Below are 24,251 nucleotides of genomic sequence, written 5' to 3'. Positions count from 1 at the left end.
CATTGTGAGTTTGAGTCTCTAATAACTGACCTTTTATCTGGTACTTTCATCACCTGACTTGTCTCCTAATTCTCATTCCCCCTCCCATTTTCCAACTTGTCTTCTCTTTGCTCACTCAGTCAGTTGCATCAAGTTCAGCAGAACATTTATCTTGCAACAGATGTGTATCAAGGGGAAAAAAACTGTTTGGTAACACAATTTGTTGTGTACACTTATGTGAGCGTCTTAATGGCTCACCTGATTGTGTTTCCCAATAATTTAAATTGAGTAATTAACTTTTCAAAGATTATGACACTTTCTGAAAACTGTATTTTAAAGAATTAATGATTATTATAAGAAAAGTTCAGAGATTTTATATAATTTATACATTTTATATACAGGTACATAATGGAGTAAATTATGGAATATGTTTGATGGATATGGAAAGATCTATTAACAAATCTAAAAAGTAAAAGATAAATGGAGGAGGAATTTTGTTTTTGCTCCATCATGTATACTCAAATGCCAACAGAAAATAGTTAAAAAGACTTTTAGTTTAACTATTACTGTAAAGAGGCATAAACCAAATATAGGGACTAAAACCCAATTGTAATACTGATTTATATGAACAAAATGACCAACAAATCACTGCACAACATGATCTACATAAACTACACAAAACTGTCTTGCCACATTGCTTATACTGTATGCTTGCTGTTTATGTTCTTGTCTGTAACACAACTGTCCAAGTTGTTTTTGTTGACCTAGCTGCGTTTAGAACCTGTACTCTTAGTAACTAATTCAACATCTATATCTTGGTATATATAATAATAATCTGCTTATTATATACAAAAAATCACCTAAATATAAGGCAATTAGTCACAATAAAGTCCAGAAAGGCACAAGTACAATTACACTCATAAATGTAGCAGCAATTTTTGTTTTCTTATGTAATTTTAAAGACTTAACTTGGCTAATATTACATTTGAAATATATATCAGTCACTGAAACAGCTTCTGCTGTAATATTCATGTACAGCTTTACCCTTATAACTGATCACAGTTACCAGTCACAATCACTGTTTATTAACTAGAAATTAAAAAGCAATGCTGATACCTAGAAACCTTAAACATAGTCAGCTGTATAAAATAGTCTACCACTTAAAAAAATATTTAATCAAATTTACAACAATTTTGTGAAGAAATAATAATATCATTCCTGATGTCATAGTAATAATCTTTCCAACAATGGCTGGTGTAGGGAGAATTTTTCAGACAAAGCCACTGAATTGTGATTATTATAATCATAGGGAAGCACTAAACCTGTTTGGGGGTTATATAACAGACCTAAAGGAGGTAATCAGGTTTAACCCAAGGGGAAGGTAGCCCCAGTTCCTTGGACCAAGAACCCTACATTGTTAAATCAAGTGTTTCAGGAGTAACATTATTATTTCTTTCTTTTTTTTTTTTTTGAGTACAGTAAAGGTATTCCTGAATGACACGACTAATCACATATTCTGATATAGTAAATCACTATGTCTCGGCAACTCAGTTATTTCTGCGCATTCACGTTGGAATTCGAGTTTTTAATTCATTTCAGAACTGCAATGTAATTGTCAGTAATGTGTATGTATATTAATACAATATTTAGGAATAAGACTTTTCAATGTTCTTTCAACAATGATATATACTGTATCTCTGTATAAACTAAAACTTATAAGGCTCTAGAATTTGTGGTTATCAGTCTTTTGATTATTTCTCATTGATTCAACATTTAGAAGTTTTGTATAGTTTCTTGTTATTCAAAAGACACACAGACTTGAATTTCAGAAAACCATGTAAGCAACACTTATTGCAGTCACCCTTAATACAACATTTGATATGCTGATAAGGCATCAGTAATCACATTCTGATAAGACAGATTTTCTTCAGGTTAATATGCAATCTAATTTAGGTTCCATAATGCTTTTCTTGGCACTGACATTGTGATAAGCAAAGTAGATGGAAACTTTGGTTTAAATTAGCAGAAACTGTCATTGGTTTGATGTATGGCTGGATCAGTAAGGGAGCCACATTCAGGCCGTGTATACCACCCAGGATGATCACGACGTCCACCACTTCTTCTTCTGGGTGCTCGTCGTGGTGACCCAGAGGGGGCAGAAGAATCATCACTTGTGTCACCATGGACCTGAGCTGGTCGCAGTGGGATTGCTGCTGGACCCCATGGGATGCCAAGGTGCTCTGGAGATGGTGCATCCCGTCGTGGAGAGTGGGAGTTGTGGCATGATGGAACTTTGGAGGTGAAGCCCAAGATAGTAGTAGTAGTAGTGTGAGAATTCCTCAAACCCTCACGAAATTGCCGAGGAACACTGCGAGCTGTTAAACTGTGAACCTGTAGATTGTAACCATGCATTAGTAGCTGAACTGTAGTGTGACATGCACACAAAAAAGCAAATGCAGTGAAAATACATAATTATTTAAAATTTATGTGTTTTATCTGAAAAATTTCTTCTAAATTTTTTTTTTACAAACAAAATACTGTGAAGCTAACATTTAAAACTATCATAGTTTGAGAACTAAATACAAAAAAAAAAAAAAGCAAATGCAGTGAAAAAACATAACTATTTACATTTATTTGTTTTATCTGAGAGTTAAAGAAATTTCTTTTAATTTTTTCTCTTTTACAAACAAAATATTGTCAAGCAAACATTTAAAACTACCATAGTTTGAAAACTATATTTAAGGTGTTTTTTCATGGCAGACAATCCACAAAACTCACATAAATTTACATGTCCAATGAAAACGTCTTCTGACACCACCTTCCATTATTTAAGAATAAAAGCGGCTTGGAAAAGAAAAACATACCACATCTAAAAACATGTGTAAAAATTTATAACTGAAGAGAAAAAAATGTTGATATTTGAAAGCCTAGCAGCATGACAAGTTACAGCATTTGAATTCAGTGTGATTTAGGTACATTAGTTTTAATTGCGATATGAGGTGGGTTGGTCATTTAGAGAGAATGGATCAAAGTAGAATAACATGGAGAGCATTTAAATCTGTAGGAGAAGGAAGGCGGGGTAGGGGTCGTCCCCGAAAAGGTTGGAAGGAAGGGGTGAGGGAGGTTTTGTGGGCGAGGAGCTTGGAGTTCCAGCAGGTGTGCATGAGCGTGTTCGATAGGAGTGAATGGAGACGAATGGTACTTGGGACCTGACGATCTGTTGGAGTGTGAGCAGGGTAATATTTAGTGAAGGGATTCAGGGAAACCGGTTATTTTTATATAGCCGGACTTGAGTCCTGGAAATGGGAAGTACAATGCCTGCACTCTAAAGGAGGGGTTTTGGGATATTAGCAGTTTGGAGGGATATGTTGTGTATCTTTATACGTATATGCTTCTAAACTGTTGTGTTCTGAGCACCTCTGCAAAAACAGTGATAATGTGTGAGTGTGGTGAAAGTGTTGAATGATGAAGTATTTTCTTTTTGGGGATTTTCTTTCTTTTTTGGGTCACCCTGCCTCGGTGGGAGACGGCCGACTTGTTGAGAAAAAACAAAAAATAATACAGTGGACCCCCGGTTAACGATATTTTTTCACTCCAGATGTATGTTCAGGTGCCAGTACTGAAAATAAGGAATATTGTGAAGTAGATTAGTCCATTTCAGACCCCCAAACATACATGTACAAACGCACTTACATAAATACACTTACATAATTGGTCGCATTCGGAGGTGATCGTTATGCGGGGGTCCACTGTACTTTATTTGGTGTAGGTAAAATTATATTTTTCACTGCTCATATAAGAAAATGTAAGTGTACTTTTGTTTTAATGTATATGAATCAAACTGTCATTTCTGCGCACTGCAGAGAATGGAGAATGTACAAATCTTGCAATGCAAGGGTTACAGTCCATTTTTTCCAATAAAGTACTGATTGCAAATGGCACTAAATAAAACAAATGCTGTAATTCTTAATGTCACTTTGGCTCTCAAAGTATGAATTGCCTTGCCACTTGTTTTCACCAGGTCTTTTCGTTCCAAAAAAACGAGGACTTGTCTGACAGGTTAAAATATCACAGCAGATACAAAAAATTAAATAGAATCATTAAAACAAAATTAACAAGTTTTGAAAAGACAATATGAGTATCCAAAGCCAAAAATTATTGTAATTAGCAAATAAATGACATGTAAATTATATTTACTAATAAAGTTTCAGTAAATTTTTTTTAAAGTTATTCAAAATGAAGCTCGTGACAGTGCATGCATAAATTCTATGTACGTATACTGTGAAGCAAAAGAAATATCCATAATAGGTCACTAGAAAAATAAAATATAAATCACATTGTTACAATCAATAGGTATTGAGGTAAAGTTAAGGAAGGTACACAGTCACATAACATACAGACAAGTCGATGACTTAGACACTTGTGCAACACTTGTGCAACACCTGTGCAACACTTGGGTATACGTATTTATTGTGGAAACATTTCACCAACCAGTGGCTTCCTTGGTCCAATACAGAGTAGAATGGCTGAAGATCAGAGGGAGTTTGAGGTAATCAGTGTTGGATAAGTGTCTACTTCATCAACCTGTCAGTTGTCTGCACGAATTATCAACATATAGACAAGTCACAATGGCATCGTATGTTCAGGTGCACAAGTATTACAGTAGGAAATTTGTCACAGAATAGTATATCTAACAGAATGAAAACATTGGCCCGTAACTCAGAATATACAAATTTTGAGAAAATATTTTCTTGATTTGTCAACAAGTTCATAAAGAACGTTCAAAAACATTTTCATGCATCATGTTAAAGAGACAGAATCAATGTTATAAATGAATCAAAGCACGAGATGACACTGAGAACAGCATTATTATTATTATTATTATTACATTCATTTATGGAGATGTGAACAAATAGGGGTTACATTAGCACCTGGGTAAATGGAAGGCATGCAGGTTCAATCCAGTGAAAGGCAAGATAGAACTGGGTGACCCAACAAAGAAGAAAATGCTTTCACTGTCATTCATTCTATCACTGTCTTGCCAGAAGTCTGCTGACAATCCAGTTTCTATGACTGAACCATTTTTGGAATAAAGGCAATATCAAGTAACAACATGCAATTAATGACACATACAGAGAAAGCCTTTTATTTAACTTTTCACTTGCTGTAGGGCTTTGTCAAGTACAGTACCAAAATTCAAACTTGACAAAGCCCCATAGATGGCAAAAAAGTCATTGTAAGGAGGGTAACTGGACCTGTTTTCCTTTTGGATTTAATCCAAATGCTTCCCATTCCCAAGTGCTGTAGGACTCCTAAGGGGTTTGGCACTTCCCCCTAAATATAATTATAATAATAATAGTCAGTGATTCACCTCTTGCCATCTACTATCTATAGCATACCAATGGAAATTATTCTTTGGCAGTCAGTCAGTCAGTCAGAAAATAAGCATAAAAAATGCTATAATATGACAAACACCAATCACAGGAAGACCCCAGAGTATCTCATAGTGTCCCATGATATGACAAACACCAATCACAGGAAGTGCCCAGAGTATTTCAGTGTCCCAGGATATGACAAACACCAATCACAGAAAGTACCCAGAGTATCTCATAGAGTCCCATGATATGACAAACACCAATCACAGAAAGTGCCCAGAGTATCTCATAGTGTCCCATGATATGACAACCACCAATCACAGAAGGAACCCAGAATAAGAATGAACAACAATACCTGCATCAAGACAACACAAAACAAAGCCACGTTCCATCAGAAAATATTAATATTTTGGATACAATAAGCTCTCTTATAATGCTTCTTTATGTAGTGTGATTTTTTGTAAACGCAATTGAAAAAATGCATCTAAAATTGAATACTGCATGAAAAGGCTCTCACAGTATACACTACAATTTTGGATGAGCTTTTCCAATCACATTTATAAAAAAAAAATTATCCTATAAAGAAAAGCTTCACAAAAAAGCTTACTGTAATGACCTTATGGTGTAGTCAACAAAGTTCATAGTAATAGTATCCTTCAGACACACTAGTTTATCATTTACTCATCAAATGAGAAAGCTTAAATTCGCATTTATTTACAAATAACTACAGTATATTATTTTTATCAATATTTTTGGTTAAGATACAGTGTGTACTATACTTGTTTGCATATTAATTGAAAGTTGAACACTGTTGCTAATTTGGTCCTAGATATGAGAGAATAGGTCTATGTAGTAAGTGTACACCATATAAAAACTCCTGCAACATGCAGTGCATAATGAGAAAAAAGTGTGACCACGTTTTTGGTTTAACCCTTTGACTGTCGCGGCCGTATATATACGTCTTACGAGGTACCGTGTTTGACGTATATATACTCATAAATTCTAGCGGCTTCAAATCAAGCAGGAGAAAGCTGGTAGGCCCACATGTGAGAGAATGGGTCTGTGTGGTCAGTGTGCACGATATAAAAAAATTCCTGGAGCACACAGTGCATAATGAGAAAAAAAAACTCCGACCGTTTTTTTTAATTAAAATGCCGACTTTGTGGTCTATTTTCGTATAGCATTTATTGTTGTATTCTCGTTTTCTTGGTCTCATTTGATAGAATGGGAAACATATTATAGAAATAGAGGTGATTTTGATTGATTTTACTATAAAAAGAACGTAGAAATGGAGCTCAAAGTAGAGGAAATGTTTGATTTTTGCCAATGTTCAAAAGTAAACAAATGATGCCAATTTCCAATAAATGTCCAACTAGCCATTCTAATATGCAGTCATGAATGGGTTGATGTTATTTATACAATTATTACAGTATTGCAGTAGTCTGCATAATAGTAAGTCTTTTATTTTTTGTTTGAATAAAAATTCAAAATAGAAAGCAAGAGTAATATCAGAGGGGCCTGGAGACATGACTGGTGAGCAAAGAAAATGTTATTTTAGAGCCAGGAATGTCTGCATTGTTCATTCTAGACCCTATTTTGAAATTGTCATATTTTTTTAATTTTCGTGAAACTGGCCAAATTGCAAATATCTGACCACCTTATTGGGTAGTTGAAATCGGTAAATGGGCAGTTTCTTATACTCAATCGATAGAAAAAATGGAGTTCTAAAGAAATAGCTATGAGTTTGGGCAACTGGAACAATGGAATTAGCCGAAAATAGGGCTCAAAGTGGGCGAAATCGCCGATTTGTAAACAGCGCCGAGGTCACTAACTTTGCGAGAGCATAATTCCGTCAGTTTTCCATCAAATTTCGTTTGTTTGGCGTCATTACAATCGGGAAAAGATTCTCTATCATTTCATAAGAAAAAATAATTTTTTTTTTTTTAAATTTTGCGACACCAGGAGACACCTCAGGATTGGGGGTTGCGACAGTCAAAGGGTTAAAACAGCAATTTTACGGTGTATTTTCGTATGGATTTTATGGTTGCAGTCTCTGTTTCTTGGTCTCACTTGATAGAATGGAAGATATATTTCAGAAATAGAAATGATTTTGATCGGTTTCCAGACTAAAAGTAGCTTGAAACTGAGCTCAAAATAGCAAAAATGTTCGATTTTTACCATTATTCCAGAGTACACTAATGACATCACTTGTCCGATACGCATCCAACTGGCCAGTCTAATACACATTTAGGAATGCACTGACATTATTTATACAATAATTACAATAATGCAGTAGTCTGTGTAAATCTATTTTTTGTGTAAATAAAAACTCAAAATAAAAAGCAAGCGTAATATAGGAGGGGCCTGGAGATGTGACTAATGAACAGAGAAAAAATATTATTTTAGTGCCAGGAATGTCTGCAGTGTTTGTTATGGACCATATTTTGAGACTGGCATTTCTTGACTTTTGTGTGAAATTGGCCAAATTACCAATTTCTAATCACTTTATTGGGTAGTTTAAATAGATGAATGGGTAATTTCTTGTACTCAGTCAACAGAATGGAAGACATACTAGGAAAGTGGCTAAGAATTTGGTCAACTGAAACAATTAAATTGGCCTAAGATCAGACTCAAAATGCATGAAATCGCTGAATTGTAAATATTGCTAACGCAGCAAAATTCACAAGAGCATAATTTTGTCAGTTTTCCCTCAAATTCTTTTACTTTTTGTTTTATTATTTTCAGAAAAAGATTCTCCACCATTTCATAACAAAAAATTTTTTTCTTTTTTTAATTTTGCAACCCCGAGAGCAAGTTTGAGAGCACGGGTTGCGACCCTGAAAAGGTTAAGGACATGACTTGGGTGACAAGGAAACACACTATCAGTACAAGATTTAAAAGTATTTACAGTACAGCCAGATCCCCAAATTCATGAGAGTCATTTTCCTTGAGACCTGAAAATCTAGAATCCACAAATAATTTTTTTTTTTAATACTTTGGCCATTTCCCACCAAGGCAGGGTGACCTGAAAAAAAAGAAGAAGCACTTTCATCATCACTCGCTCCATCACTGTCTTGCTAGAGGCAAGCCGCTACTACATTTCAAAAACTGCAACAAAATTATGTTCGCATAATAAATTCTGACCTTGATTTGGATAACAGCTGGAGACTGGACTGTACTATACAAAGTTCAGTTAGTCAAACTTCAAAATCAAATCAAATCAAAACTTTGCTGAGGTTACAATATGTCTTTACATTTCATAATATGATTGGTACAAAGAAGCCACCATCATGTCGAGGCATTTCAGGCAGACTTAACCTGCACTGAAAGACTACTTAAGTAGTGGTAGTGGAACAGTGGTAGATTAAAAATATTTAGTATTTTACTCTATTATTAATAAGAGGTAGTTCAATTTATGATACAAACATACATTTTTAAGTTTGTAATTAAGTTTGTTTACTCTATTATTAATATGAGGTAGTACAATTACTGATTGTTATTGAGAGATGAGGTGATTTCTGAGTATCAAGTACTGAGTATAGTCCTAAATTGAGTCCTGGAGGTGGGAAGTACAATGCCTGCACTCTAAAGGAGTGACATCTACACTGTCATATCTGTGTGCCTCTGGAAAGACGGTGAAAGTGTGAATGATGGTGAAAGTGTTTCTTTTTTTGGGGTTGCCCTACCTCAGTGGAAGACAGCCAATATGTTAAAAAAAAAAGAAGTACTGCATCTCAACCCACAGGGAAAGAGCAACCATGACCCATTAAAAATGTCTTGCATAAAATATGAATATGGGAAGGGAAAAGAAAAAAGTGGTAAGAATATAAGGAATAAAAGATTAAAAGGTAATGAAACAGTATAAAAAAAAGTATACGAGTCCTACAACACATGAAAATAGAATCATTATATTATAAAACAGAAAAGAAAAACTAAATAATAGCAAGAGGCGTGGAGTTAAAAGATAAAGAATCACACATAAAGTGGGAGTTGTCACAGTTGCTCTTTGCTGATGACACTGTGCTCTTGGGAGATTCTGAAGAGAAGTTGCAGAGATTGGTGGATGAATTTGGTAGGGTGTGCAAAAGAAGAAAATTGAAAGTGAATACAGGAAAGAGTAAGGTTATGAGGATAACAAAAAGATTAGGTGATGAAAGATTGGATATCAGATTGGAGGGAGAGAGTATGGAGGAGGTGAATGTATTCAGATATTTGGGAGTGGACATGTCAGCGGATGGGTCTATGAAAGATGAGGTGAATCATAGAATTGATGAGGGGAAAAGGGTGAGTGGTGCACTTAGGAGTCTGTGGAGACAAAGAACTTTGTCCTTGGAGGCAAAGAGGGGAATGTATGAGAGTATAGTTTTACCAACGCTCTTATATGGGTGTGAAGCATGGGTGATGAATGTTGCAGCGAGGAGAAGGCTGGAGGCAGTGGAGATGTCATGTCTGAGAGCAATGTGTGGTGTGAATATAATGCAGAGAATTCGTAGTTTGGAAGTTAGGAGGAGATGCGGGATTACCAAAACTGTTGTCCAGAGGGCTGAGGAAGGGTTGTTGAGGTGGTTCGGACATGTGGAGAGAATGGAGCGAAACAGAATAACTTCAAGAGTGTATCAGTCTGTAGTGGAAGGAAGGCGGGGTAGGGGTCGGCCTAGGAAAGGTTGGAGGGAGGGGGTAAAGGAGGTTTTGTGTGCGATGGGCTTGGACTTCCAGCAGGTATGCGTGAGCGTGTTTGATAGGAGTGAATGGAGACAAATGGTTTTTAATACTTGACGTGCTGTTGGAGTGTGAGCAAAGTAACATTTATGAAGGGATTCAGGGAAACCGGCAGGCCGGACTTGAGTCCTGGAGATGGGAAGTACAGTGCCTGCACTCTGAAGGAGGGGTGTTAATGTTGCAGTTTAAAAACTGTAGTGTAAAGCACCCTTCTGGCAAGACAGTGATGGAGTGAATGGTGGTGAAAGTTTTTCTTTTTCGGGCCACCCTGCCTTGGTGGGAATCGGCCAGTGTGATAATAAAAAAAATAAATAGTTTAATCTAATGTCCTGGAGTCAAGAAAAATAAGAAATTACTTGTAATTAATATAGGAAGAGAACCAATATAGGAACTAATATAAGAACAGAACCAATATAGGAACTAATATAGGAAGAGAACCAATGTAAGAAGTAATATAGGAAGAGAACCAATGTAGGAGCTAATATAGGAAGAGAACCAATTTAGGAACTAATATAGGAAGAGAACCAATATAGGAACTAATATAGGAAGAGAACCAATATAAGAACTAATATAGGAAGAGAACCAATGTAGGAACTAATATAGGAAGAGACTTGCCAGAGATTTAAATAAGCCAGAAAGGAAAACAAAATAAAATAATGAAGTAGATGGCACACAAAATAAAAAAAAAAATAAAGTGGGACCAAACAAAATCACAAATCAAGATACGTATTATAAAACAGACTATAAATTCAGAGAAGGGAGGCAGATTCGTGTAAAACAAAAATGCATTTAAATACTGTATATGAATACAACTGAAGCAATGTCCTGAACAAATGATGAAGCAAAGAATCAATATGGGTGTACAACACACAAATTAAAAAGCAAACTAGTGATTGTACACACAACAATGCCACAATATGCAAGTACAGTATATTATTAGGTGTAGAGTAAACTGTAATGTAGTAACTCAAGATAAAACTAATTTTCTGGTGTCTGAAAGAAACTAGCCACAAGAAAGCAAACCCCACAATGATAAAATCCAAGATAATACCTCATTCTGTGAACCCATTTTGATTCATGCACATGTGCACATTAGCTGCACTGTACCATGGCATCGTGTCCATCTTCGCCGCAGGTCTCCAAACTACCAAGTGACTTAGACTCCATGGAAGTGCCTGAGGAAGCCACTTCTATATCACTCAACTGAGAGTGTACACCTTCATCACAAGAGTCTCTAGGACCTACATGCTTCTTTTGTGGGACGTTGTCAACAACACTTGAATCACATATTAAACTACTCGATTTTGATCTCAATGGGGAAAACGGAGAATTAGCTGGAACTGATGCCTTTGTTAGGTCTATTTTCTTTAACCCTCTAAGATTTTTGCTGTTACTGTTGCCTATACGAGAGTTGTGGACTATCATTCTAGCGAGGGCAACAGGATCATCTAGCAAGAGTTCATCATCGCTTGAATTTTCAGAAGATGAAGTAACATTAGCCTTGTATGAAGGAAGGGAGCTGTCTGATAGATCACTCACTGCTATTACTGTCACATAGGGTCCTGTAGAACTTTGATTATCATCTTTCCTAACATCATTAACTTGTAATAAGTCTTGTGAATGATCTAATTTTTTATCATTAACTACTGGATTCTTTCCAGCCACAACAGGCTTCACAGATTGTGAGACAAATTTATGTTCTGACTGAGAGTGATGTGCTGTCACATCAACACTGTCTTTAATAGATGAGATATTTGTGTGCATACTAACAGGATCCATATCACTGGTATTTTTACTAGCTTTGTCCAAAGTGCTGCTTTGGACAGTATTTTTACCATGATTATTTTTCATATTGTCTCCAACATATATAATATTTGCATGGTATACTGATGAAGAAGCATCTGATAATGATGGCTCCTTGCCTGACAGAGTAATAACTGTACACTTGTCTGTGGTATAAGAAAATTTTTCATCGGGATGATTATTTTTGGGGGTTTGAATCTCATTGCCTAGGTGCTGGGGCTCTGTGGATTCATTATGGTTATGATTTTTGTTTGTCATATTTGTAGACTCTTTACTAGAGATAGGTGACTGTTTTGCATTTTGCATTACTACATTTTGAACACTGGCCCCAGATGGAACACTGGCTCGGGATGCTGGAACACTGGCTCTGGATGTTGGAACACCAGCCCTGGATGCTGGAACATTGGCCCCAGATGCTGGAACACTCTGATCTTGTGGCTGCATGTTAACATTACTGTCAGAAACAGCTATGAGGGTCAAGTTTGTTTCTGTGTTGGCATTTTTAGGAATTGTTACTTTATTAAAAGCGGTTTTTTCATCCAGGGAACTTATATTTGTGTACCCCTTTAAGAAGTCCCCAATGGACCTGCGTTTTTGTACAGGATGCACATTTGTTGTGCTAATGACTGTTTCTTCCTTACCTCCTTTACTAAGTGTTACGGGGGAATCTCCAACAGGGAGTGTATCAACAGTTGACTTTGTTAATGACTGAGAATTATCTACCACCAGCTGATTGTAAAAAGTTGAAATATAAGCCTCATTTAAATCTATTTTAAATTGATCATTGTCTGTGGATTTGATCAATGTACCGGTATTTGTATCATCTGAGGTGTGTATAAAAGATGCGCCATCCCAAACATCTGCATTGGACATTTGGGACAGTTCAAGAGATTGACTGTCAGAGGAATTTACGGCTTTACTACTATCAACTGACTCCTGACTGACAAAAGCAAATGAATCTAAGGTATCTTGGCCTGATGTTTGGAGTGAACTTTCTGCTTTTTCCAAATAATTAAGGAATGGTTGTTGTGTAATTCCATTTACTTCTGACACTGTCTTATTTTTCGGTTCCTTGAGTCTGACTTGGATGTCATTGTTATTTTCCTGTCCTGAAGCATTCTTATCTATACCTTTGAATGATCCTTCAGTCTCTGGTTTGGTATATGTATCTTCACTCTCTGATTTCTTACATGTATCTTCACTCTTAGATGTATCTTCACCCACTGATCTCTTAGATGCATCTTCATTCACTGATCTCTCAGATGTATCTTCACTCACTGATCTCTTAGATGTATCTTCACTCACTGATCTCTCAGATGTATCTTCACTCACTGATCTCTTAGATGTGTCTTCCCTCACTGATCTCTTAGATGTGTCTTCCCTCACTGATCTCTTAGATGTATCTTCACTCACTGATCTCTCAGATGTATCTTCACTCACTGATCTCTTAGATGTATCTTCACTCACTGATCTCTTAGATGTGTCTTCCCTCACTGATCTCTTAGATGTGTCTTCCCTCACTGATCTCTTAGATGTATCTTCACTCACTGATCTCTTAGATGTATCTTCACTCACTGATCTCTTAGATGTGTCTTCCCTCACTGATCTCTTCAATGCATCATTCTTCTTAAGGGGTTCTTTTGGAAGGTCTGAAACTGAATGACTTTGTGTCTTATAAGCAACTCTGTATCTCTGGTTATTTGTATCCTCTTCTGTTTTTTCATCTATTCGGTTCAAATCGTGTATCGATTTATGTCCTACATAGCTATTTAGGAAGTCACTCATTCTTCGTTTTCCTTTCGGTGCAAAGGCTGAACCAGACAATAAGCAAACACTTGCTGTGCCTGCCTGCTTGTTCTTTTGCTGAATTGTTTCTCTTTGTTTAATTCCTTTTGTATTCACCTGAAGAGGTCCTACACAGTGCTCTGTTTCTAATGATCTTGAAATTGAAGATAAATCAAATGAACTATGGAACTGTTTTTGATCTTTTAATTTGACAGACTCCTCATTGGATAGATCTGACATGCTTCCATAATAGAATTTTCTATTAGATGCATCTGAGTCACAGTCAGATGGAGTCACTTCCCTTTCCAGATCATCTGTGCTGGTATTCCATGAGTGTCTGTTGTTGTGGCTGCTCACTCTAGAAGATGCTCTCTGCACTTCCTCCACAGAAGAAATGCTGGAAAGTGATGTTTGCTTCCTTTTATCAAAGCTGCCATAAGGATTTGTGGTTGTCTTACGGAGAGTTACTCCAAAAATAGTTTTATTACTAGACTGGTCATATGAAGTAGTCACATTTGAGTCCCTACAGTCCGTTGAAAAGCAGGAGTCAGTGTCTATGAGGCTGGAGTTACTTAAGCTGTGCTTATCACTAAGTGAGCCAGGAGTTGGTGGTAGACTAAGGCTGGTTACTGTTGCCTCATCATCAAATTCAGTGCTGTCCACATCACTCTCATACATGTCAGTCTCAGGAGAAGGACGGGAACCTTCACCACTAGCCAAAGACCTTACCTCTTTAACAACATATGGCTTCTCTGTTCGCTTGTTAAGGTTGTTGATGAAGCTACGACTGTATGGTTGGTCACTTGGTGCTGACTTCTCAATCATGAAGATGTTCTTCTTTCCATAGAATGAAAGAGAATTCTGTTAATAAAGTACAAGTTAATTTTCACATCTGTTAATGCAGTATACTTTATGATAATTCAATAACTTAAAAGTAAAGAATTATGATTAATAGTCATTGTATTATATAATTAATACCATTGCTTAAATACTGTACAGTGGAACCTCAGTTTTTGTATGCCCTAGTTTGTATATAAAATTAGAGTTATTCTCTATAAAATGTTTTTTTTTTTTTAATATTTTTGGGTGTCTGGAATGAATTGAACATTAAAATGGTATAAAATACCGACAGGTTGTTAGGTAAGACACATATGCAACAGTTAGGTATCTTTATTTCGAAACGTTTCGCCTACACAGTAGGCTTCTTCAGTCGAGTACAGAAAAGTTGATAGAAGCAGAAGAGACTTGAAGATGATGTAATCAGTTCATCATCCTTAAAGTTTTGAGGTTGGAGCCTTATATAGCGCCAGGAGGTGAGACGAAGGTCACTAGTAGAAGTAAGAACGCAGATGTTGGGAGGTCAGGTCCCTCTCAAATCCAGCCGTTCTCACTAGTAGAGGTTGTCGAAGTTGATTGCAGGTCTGTACCAAGATACCCTTTATTTCTTATGAGAAACATTGCTTCAGTTTTTGTGCGATTCAGTTTATCATCAGACTTTTCTGAACTGATTAATCACAAAAACCGAGGTTCCACTGTACTGTATATAATTTATGTGTATTTTATGTTTATATACATACTGTACCATTGTGAAATCAATACAGTGAAAATTACAATGAATACTTACAGCCTTCCCATGTTTGTCTAAATCATTGACTCGTTCCTGGCTGGCCAGGTCAAACTTGGAGGCCAGTTTCCTGACTGAAGGAAGAGCAGGTACTTCCTCTGGTGTGCGTATAGATGCATCACTGTCCAATCCTTCACCATGGCTATCTCCCTCACTATATGTACTCACACTCTCTACTGATCTTCCAAATTTTGAGTGGTGCTGGTAATTAGTACGTTTGCCTAGGCCAGTTAAGCTGTTTATATTAATATTGCTCATGCTGCCCACTGAATTCATACTGCTCATGTTATGAAGGGGAACTGAGCCCAGGTTGTGTAGGTTTGAAACTTTAGCAGAGGGCTGCAGGTTATCAGCACTTGTGTGCCTCAAAAGTGGCTGCAGAACTGTTCTATCCCTTGGTTGTACTGCGATAGTGTCTTCACTCACAGTCCGCCAGAGGTCATGGCGACGGGGAACCAAGTATGCATCTGAAAGTGATAGGAAAGGTAATAAATTTTCATTTCTTAAAAGTGTTTGTGGAAATATTACAGTAAATTTTCAATTCTTAAAAGTACACAAATAACCCACATATAGAAGAGAGGAGCTTAAGACGATGTTACGGTCCAACTTGGACCATTTACAAAGTCACTCAGTGTGACTTTGTAAGTGGTCGAAGTCGGACCGAAATGTCATCGTAAGCTCCTCTCTTCTATGTGCGGGTTATTTGTGTATCGCTCCAGTCATGGTATTGTGCCTTTTTTTGTTAATTCTTAAAAGTTTTTGCAGAAATATTACAATAAGTGATTAACATAGAGAATTAATAAAACACCTAAACTACTGGGAATGCCTTAAAGCACTCTCAAGAATAGAGAAGAAAAAGTTACCTGATAAATATGCATACCTGTGAATGGAAAATCATATATTTTTATCAATGGGAAACACTAAACCCATACACATTACATATGCAGTATGTTAGGTAAAAGAATACATGTGCAGCTCATGTGATAATTTATTGTGGCAATGTTTTGCTGTCCAGGAGCTTTGTCAAGTCTTGACAAAGCTTAACAAAATGTTGCGTTAGTGGCACATGTACTTTTATCTAAGATACTGTTAGTAGTTCTACCAACATTATTACATTATACAGTGCCTGGGGAGGCAAGTAGGTTCAGTCCAAGACAGGGTAAGATAAGTCCAGTTACTTGTATCAAGAACCCCTCACAGGCATCAAGGTAATGTGCCTCCCTTCTGGGGAAAAATACTGATGGGTCAGGTCTTCAATCTGCACTCCATGATATCAACTTAATAGTGTGAGAGAGATGAGATAAAATGTAGAATACGTAAAGCTAAAAATAAAAACAGGCAGGCCCCACTTTGCAGCTCTTCACTTTATGACATTTTGCAACTGCAGTGGCTTTCAATTATACACACTCTTCATTTGTTCAGACTTCCTACAATACATATATTCACCACTCATTACAAGGATGAAAATATTTTAAGGTAAATAATGTGTGTACTGTATATGCATTTTTTAAACCTAGTTCTATTGCTCACTTAACCCTTTCACTGTCAGTCCCATAATATTATGGCTTGCAAACCACTGTCGGTCCCATAATATTATGGCTTGCAAACCACTGTCGGTCCCATAATATTATGGCTTGCAAACCACTGTCGGTCCCGTAATATTATGGCTTGCAAACCACTGTCAGTCCCATAATATTATGGCTTGCAAACCACTGTCAGTCCCATAATATTATGGCTTGCAAACCACTGTCGGTCCCATAATATTATGGCTTGCAAACCACTGTCAGTCCCATAATATTATGGCTTGCAAACCACTGTCGGTCCCGTAATATTATGGCTTGCAAACCACTGTCGGTCCCATAATATTATGGCTTGCAAACCACTGTCGGTCCCATAATATTATGGCTTGCAAACCACTGTCGGTCCCGTAATATTATGGCTTGCAAACCACTGTCAGTCCCATAATATTATGGCTTGCAAACCACTGTCAGTCCCATAATATTATGGCTTGCAAACCACTGTCGGTCCCGTAATATTATGGCTTGCAAACCACTGTCAGTCCCATAATATTATGGCTTGCAAACCACTGTCAGTCCCATAATATTATGGCTTGCAAACCACCGTCGGTCCCGTAATATTATGGCTTGCAAACCACTGTCAGTCCCATAATATTATGGCTTGCAAACCACTGTCAGTCCCATAATATTATGGCTTGCAAACCACTGTCAGTCCCATAATATTATGGCTTGCAAACCACTGTCAGTCCCATAATATTATGGCTTGCAAACCACTGTCGGTCCCGTAATATTATGGCACGCAAACCACTGTCAGTCCCGTAATATTATGGCTTGCAAGCCACTGTCAGTCCCATAATATTATGGCTTGCAAACCACTGTCGGTCACTCAGCATTGTAATCCTTATAGAGAATAAACTTTGAATTTGAATTTGAATTTGAATAATATTATGGCTTGCAAACAACTGTCGGTCCCATAATATTATGGCTTGCAAACCACTGTCGGTCCCGTAATATTATGGCTTGCAAACCACTGTCGGTCCCGTAATATTATGGCTTGCAAACCACTGTCAGTCCCATAATATTATGGCTTGCAAACCACTGTCAGTCCCATAATATTATGGCTTGCAAACCACTGTCAGTCCCATAATATTATGGCTTGCAAACCACTGTCAGTCCCATAATATTATGGCTTGCAAACCACTGTCAGTCCCATAATATTATGGCTTGCAAACCACTGTCGGTCCCGTAATATTATGGCTCGCAAACCACTGTCAGTCCCGTAATATTATGGCTTGCAAACCACTGTCGGTCCCGTAATATTATGGCTTGCAAACCACTGTCAGTCCCATAATATTATGGCTTGCAAACCACTGTCAGTCCCATAATATTATGGCTTGCAAACCACTGTCGGTCCCGTAATATTATGGCTTGCAAACCACTGTCAGTCCCGTAATATTATGGCTTGCAAACCACTGTCAGTCCCATAATATTATGGCTTGCAAACCACTGTCAGTCCCATAATATTATGGCTTGCAAACCACTGTCGGTCACTCAGCATTGTAATCCTTATAGAGAATAAACTTTGAATTTGAATTTGAATAATATTATGGCTTGCAAACAACTGTCGGTCCCGTAATATTACACCAAAATTCTAGCGGCTTCCAATCTTGCACAAGAAAGCTGGTAGGCCTACATATGAGAGAATGGATCTGAGTGGTCAGTGTGCGCAGTATAAGAAAAATCCTGCAGCATGCAGTGCATTGTGAGGAAAAAAAAACTCCGACCATGTTTTTGGTTTAAAACACTGACTTTGGGGTGTATTTTTGTGTTGTATTTATGGCTGTATTCTCATTTTCTTGGTCTCATTTGATAGAATGGAAGATGCATTACAGAAATTGAGATGATTTTGAATGGTTTATGGATTAAAAGTATCTTGAAATTGAGCTCAGAGCTGCGGAAATATTAAATTTTTGCCGATGTTCAGATTTTTGCCGATGTACAAATCAAGTCACGCTTCCAATACACGTCAACTGATGGGCCCAATATGCTTTCACAAATGCACTGATATTATTTATACCACTTTTACAATAATGCAGTAGTCTGCATAACAGTAAATCTTCTATTTTTTTGTGTGAATAAAAATTCAAAATGGAAAGCAAGCATAATATAAGAGGAGCCTGGAGATGTGACTAATGAACAGAGAAAATGTTATTTTAGTGCTGGGAATGTTTGTATTGTTAATTTTGGACCCTATTTTGAAATTGGCCTTACTTGAATTGTGTACGAAACTGGCCAGATTACCAATTTCTGAACACTTTATTGGGCAATTGAAATTGGTAAATGAGCAGTTTCTTGTACTCATTCAACAGAAAAAACTTGAGTTTGGCTGACTGGAACAATGAAATTGGCCGAAAAAAGGGCTCAAAGTGGGCAAAATTGCTAATGCGTAAATATCATCGAGACCCCTAACTTCACGAGAGCGTAATTCCATAAGTTTTCCATCAAATTTCGTACTTTTGGTGTCATTACCACTGGGAAAGGATTCTCTATCATTTCATAAGAAAAAATATTTTTTTTATTTTTTTGAAAATTCTTCGACACTGAGAGAAAGTTTGTGAGCAAGGGTCTCGATAGTGAAAGGGTTAATATATGATAGAGTAAACATGCTGTCAGGGTTTTATTTGAAAATGAAAAAAGGCTAAGTTTCACTTTACAGCAGTAGCCAGGAACCTAACCTAAGTGGAGCCTGTCTGTACTATAGGGGTGTCAAATGAACATTTAAAGAACACCGTGTCAACACCTGAATCCATGACAGCTCAACTTCTTAAAAGCAGATAGTGGAAATGTTGCCAATGTGAAGGTAAAATGTTTCAAGAGGAAACGAGCACCATCATCTGAAAATGCTTGATCAGCTGGGTAGTGATGACTATGTGGGCCTGCAGACTGTTAACAGTAACAGCCTGATTGATCACAGTCAGCAAAGGAAGCTGAGTTTTAGGTTGGGCTGTGAAATGAAAACTCTAAAAATCAATCATATGTAGATACTCACCTATATGCATGGCTGCAAGGGTTGAGTCTTATAACTTCTGTATCTTTTGAGACAAGAGTACACTAAGATCATAGCTCCACTCAAATATTATATATAATAATAAGCAAATCCATGGGAAGGTGGAGAAGAATCCTTCCTCAATAAGTCATGTGTCGTAAGAGGCGACTAAAATGCTGGGAGCATAAATTACTAATTGTAAAATGAAAACATAAGCAAATTTGCTGATGACACCAAAACAGGCCATCCAATTCATTCTAATGAGAACATTAGAGCACTCCAGGATGATCTAATAGACTTTTGGGGATCAATGTAAAAGATGATATTTGAGGAAAAAATGTCAGTTCTTGTTAAATCTTTTGATCTCAAGTAGAACATACCAACACGTGGATTATGAAGAACTTCTGTGGAGCTGTCAGACTGTCCATTAGCATGGACACTTCGAGGAGCATGACGCGCGTAGTTTTCTTCCCACCTCCGCTGAGTCTCGTTGATAGTTCTTTGGAATCTGGCTACTTCTCGTTCCACACGCGCAGCCTGCAAGTGTTTATTTGACGAACAAAAAGTCATAATACCATAACTGGACCAATACACAAATAACCCACACATAGAAGAGAGAAACTTATCATGACATTTCTGTCCGACTTGGACCATTAACTACAGGTGGCTGTCAACTTATGATGGGGTTATGTTCCAACAAACCTATTATATTTCAAAAATATTGTAAGTCGAATATGAATATATGATAAATATGTCACTAATAAATAAACAAATATTTACTATTAGCTAACTAAATACCAGCCTTTAAAAGTAATTAAATACAAGTTATGGATTTGTTGCCTTCATGCTGGGTAATTATCTCAAGCTTCATATCCAAAGTAATTGAAACCATATCGTCAGTCAAACCATCGTAAGTCGAGGACGCCTGTAGTCACACAGAGTGCATGACTAGTTAATGGTCCAAGTCGGACCAAAATGTCATCATAAGTCCTTCTCCTATGCATAGTGGTTATCTGCATAATACTCAATATGTAACTGAACTTAATTAATGTGCCATTAACTCTTAAAAAACTTGGCTTACAACTTAACTTTCCAAGAAATGGTAATGTGGGAGTAACTAACTAACAATGTAATTACCTGAATATCTCTAAGTTCATCCTTCCAGTCACTGGGCTGGGAAAGTCTCCACTTGAGTATTTCAATTGATGTAAAGTTGCCTCACTATTGCTTTTAAGGTTTTTCTGAAGTCCACTTCCTATGATGTGTAATGGCTCCTGTTTCATGAAATACAGTCCATAATTATGCAACAGACAAATTTTATTTCTATAAGGTGGAGTACAATATATTATACAATTAGGATAACTGCATTAAATAAACTATGAACTTTATAGAAAGACATTATACAAGGCATTCTCGGGAAATAAGACTGAATGGTGAAGAGTTTGGGATGTTTGCTGTTTAGAGGACTGTAAACTGTTGTATTTGCAGGCCTATGGCAGTGAAAGTGAGTGATGGTGAAAGCGTTTCTTTTTGTGTTACCCTTCCACGATGGGCATTGGACAACACGTTAAAAAAAAATAAAGACTGGATAGTGAAGTAAGAGAAGAACTATGCTTATTTTAATAATAATAATAATAATAATAATAATAATAATAATAATAATAATAATAATCTTTATTTCTACAAGCACATATACACTTTACACAGACATACCTGGCTGACATGAATGACATACAGTACTGTACTATATAAAAGCCCTGGTTATGCAGAGAATTTCAAGCAAATTAGGTTAATTTTGTTCCCAGGACATTAACTGCCCCCTTCAAGGCAGGCAAAATTGCTGACCTGGATAGCGTACAAAGAACTTTCACGGTGCACACATAAATATGATAAAGCATCTAAACTATTAGAAATGGTTGAAGTCCCTTGATTTGTATTCCCTGGAATGCAGGCTAGAAAAAATACATGATAATATACACTTGGAAAATTCTAGAAGGATTGGTGCCAAACTTGCACACAAAAATCACTCCCTATGAAAGAAAAAAGACTCGGCAGGAGATGCAACATTCCCTCAATGAAAAGCAGGAGCACCACGAATACACTGAGAGACGACACAATAAGTGTCAGGGGCCCAAGACTGTTCAACTGTCTCCCAGCATACATAAGGGGGAGGGGATTACCAATAGACCCCTGGCTGTCTTCAAGAAGGCACTGGACAGGCACCTACAGTCAGTACCTGACCAGCCAGGTTGTGGTTCGTAAGTCAGTTTGTGTATGGCCAGTGGTAACAGCCTGGTTGATCAGACCCTGAGCCACCATGAGGCCTGGTCTCAGACTGAGCCACAGGGCGTTGACCCTCGAAACCCTCCTGGTAGGTATAGGTATAGGATGCAGCCCACACCAATCAGCTAACATCCAAGTACCTAATTACTGCTAGGTGAACATGGACATCATGCGTAACATCATGCATAACATGCCCAATGTTTCCACTCGAACCGGGGATCAAACCAGGGACCCCAGAGTGTGAGCTGAGTGTGCTACCAACTGAGCTATGGAACACCTTTTGGTCATTATAGTCAGTTTTCCTCTAGCCAGTAGTACTGTACCTTCCCATGGTGACAAAGTGGATCTTTCCTTAACTAACCTTCCACTATAACCATTTTATAAAGTTTATCCCAAGCAAAATGCTATGTAAGATAAAAAATTGTCTTTGTGTCTGGTTTCTCTTCTCATCTTTTGATTTTGAAAAAATTTAATTGAACATAAAACTCTATGAATGGTGATAGATTATGCTGGGGTAAGATGCAGAGGGGTGCAAATATTGCCCTTATAGGAATATTACCCTTCTCAGTGTACTGCCCTAGTTGAACAGTGATATATTAGTGCAATAGTTCCCTGTATCTTTAGATTACAATTATCATATTACTGAGTAAATAATTCTATCTGATAAACTTGCATACCAGACCATCTTATCTATGAATAGTCTAGTTGATCATTCAGTACTGTGATGGCATATGTATATAGTGATGGACCTACATTTTGGGGGTGGGGGCCCTCAAGCTTGAACTGTTATATTAAGCAATGTGGACTAAAGTGGCTTCTGGGGCCCCTCTGGGATTTGGGGCCCTGAAGCTTAAGCTTTATTAGTTTCATAACAGATCTGTCCCTGTATGAGGAGGAGGAGGAGGAGGAGGAGGAGGAGGAGGAGGAGGCGGCGGAGGCAGGAGGCGGGGAGGCGGAGGCGGAGGAGGAGGAGGAGGAGGAGGAGGAGGAGGAGGAGGAGGCGGTGGCTGATAATAATAATAATAATAATAATAATAATAAGAAGAAGAAGAAGAAGAAGAAGAAGAAGAAGAAGAAGAAGAAGAAGAAGAAGAAGAAGAAGAAGAAGAAGAAGAAGAAAAGAAAAAGAAGGAGAAGAAGAAGAAGAAGAAGAAGAAGAAGAAGAAGAAGAAGAAGAAGAAGAAGAAGAAGAAGAAGAAGAAGAAAGAAAGAAAGAAAGAAAGAAAGAAAGAAAGAAAGAAAGAAAGAAAGAAAGAAAGAAGAAAGAAAGAAGAAGAAAGAAGAAGAAAGAAGAAGAAAGAAGAAGAAAGAAGAAGAAAGAAGAAGAAAGAAGAAGAAAGAAGAAGAAAGAAGAAGAAAGAAGAAAGAAGAAGAAAGAAGAAGAAAGAAGAAGAAAGAAGAAGAAAGAAGAAGAAAGAAGAAGAAAGAAAGAAAGAAAGAAAGAAAGAAAGAAAGAAAGAAAGAAAGAAAGAAGAAGAAGAAAGAAGAAGGAAAAAGAGAAAAAGAAAAAGAAGATCAAATTATGCAGTAAACCAATATGGGTCATACAGTATTGCAGGCAGGGATGTGTGAAGGTTAGGAGTGTGTGAAGGGTAAGGATGCAAGTGGGGTAAGACTTAGCCCTTAAACGGTCCAAATGTATATATACGTTCATGCACGTAGCGCCCCAAACGTATATATACGTTTTCTTTGTCATTCATTCAACATTGCCACAATAAGACTGAGTCACCTAGACATGAGAGAATGGGTGTGTGCACTCACTGTGTGCCATATTAAAATAATTGGGCATGCCTGGGTATCATATGCTCTTTTTTTCTTTTAAAAGAAAATATTTTTTTTTCCTCAAAAAATTTGGGGCGCTACGTGAGTGAACGTATATATACGTTTGGACTGTTTAAGGGTTAAGTGAGCAGTAGGCTTTCTGGCAAGCAATCTAAAACACACTGAGGTAGGACATGCAGTAATGGCTCGAATAATAAACAAGTGGTGAGGAATTCACTCATTAAACATCCAATTTTTCTCCTTGTATATTCAGCAAGAATTTTTTTTTTAACACACCGGATGTCTCCCACCAAGGTAGGGTGACCTGAAAAAGAAGAAATGCTTTCATCATCACTCAC

The 24,251-nt window shown here is 37.2% G+C and overlaps 1 protein-coding gene across 1 annotated transcript in view; it reads right to left on the bottom strand.

The window, feature by feature from the left end:
• Positions 1-348: 348 nt before the first annotated feature.
• LOC138850929 (serine-rich adhesin for platelets-like) overlaps positions 349-24,251 on the bottom strand; it is a gene marked incomplete at its 5' end in the record, with an annotated part of 44,979 nt that continues 21,076 nt past the window's right edge. The window contains 5 exon segments of the mRNA XM_070081198.1: positions 349-2,370; positions 11,125-14,522; positions 15,286-15,752; positions 20,229-20,385; positions 20,986-21,065. Of these exon segments, the coding sequence (XP_069937299.1) occupies positions 11,166-14,522; positions 15,286-15,752; positions 20,229-20,385; positions 20,986-21,065 (4,061 nt within the window).

This window comes from Cherax quadricarinatus, unplaced genomic scaffold, assembly GCF_038502225.1.
Source record: "Cherax quadricarinatus isolate ZL_2023a unplaced genomic scaffold, ASM3850222v1 Contig1954, whole genome shotgun sequence".
In the NCBI taxonomy this organism is placed as follows: Eukaryota; Metazoa; Arthropoda; class Malacostraca; order Decapoda; family Parastacidae; genus Cherax; species Cherax quadricarinatus.
Note: the sequence above shows the minus strand (reverse complement) of the source record. Positions and strands in the feature narration are given on the sequence as shown.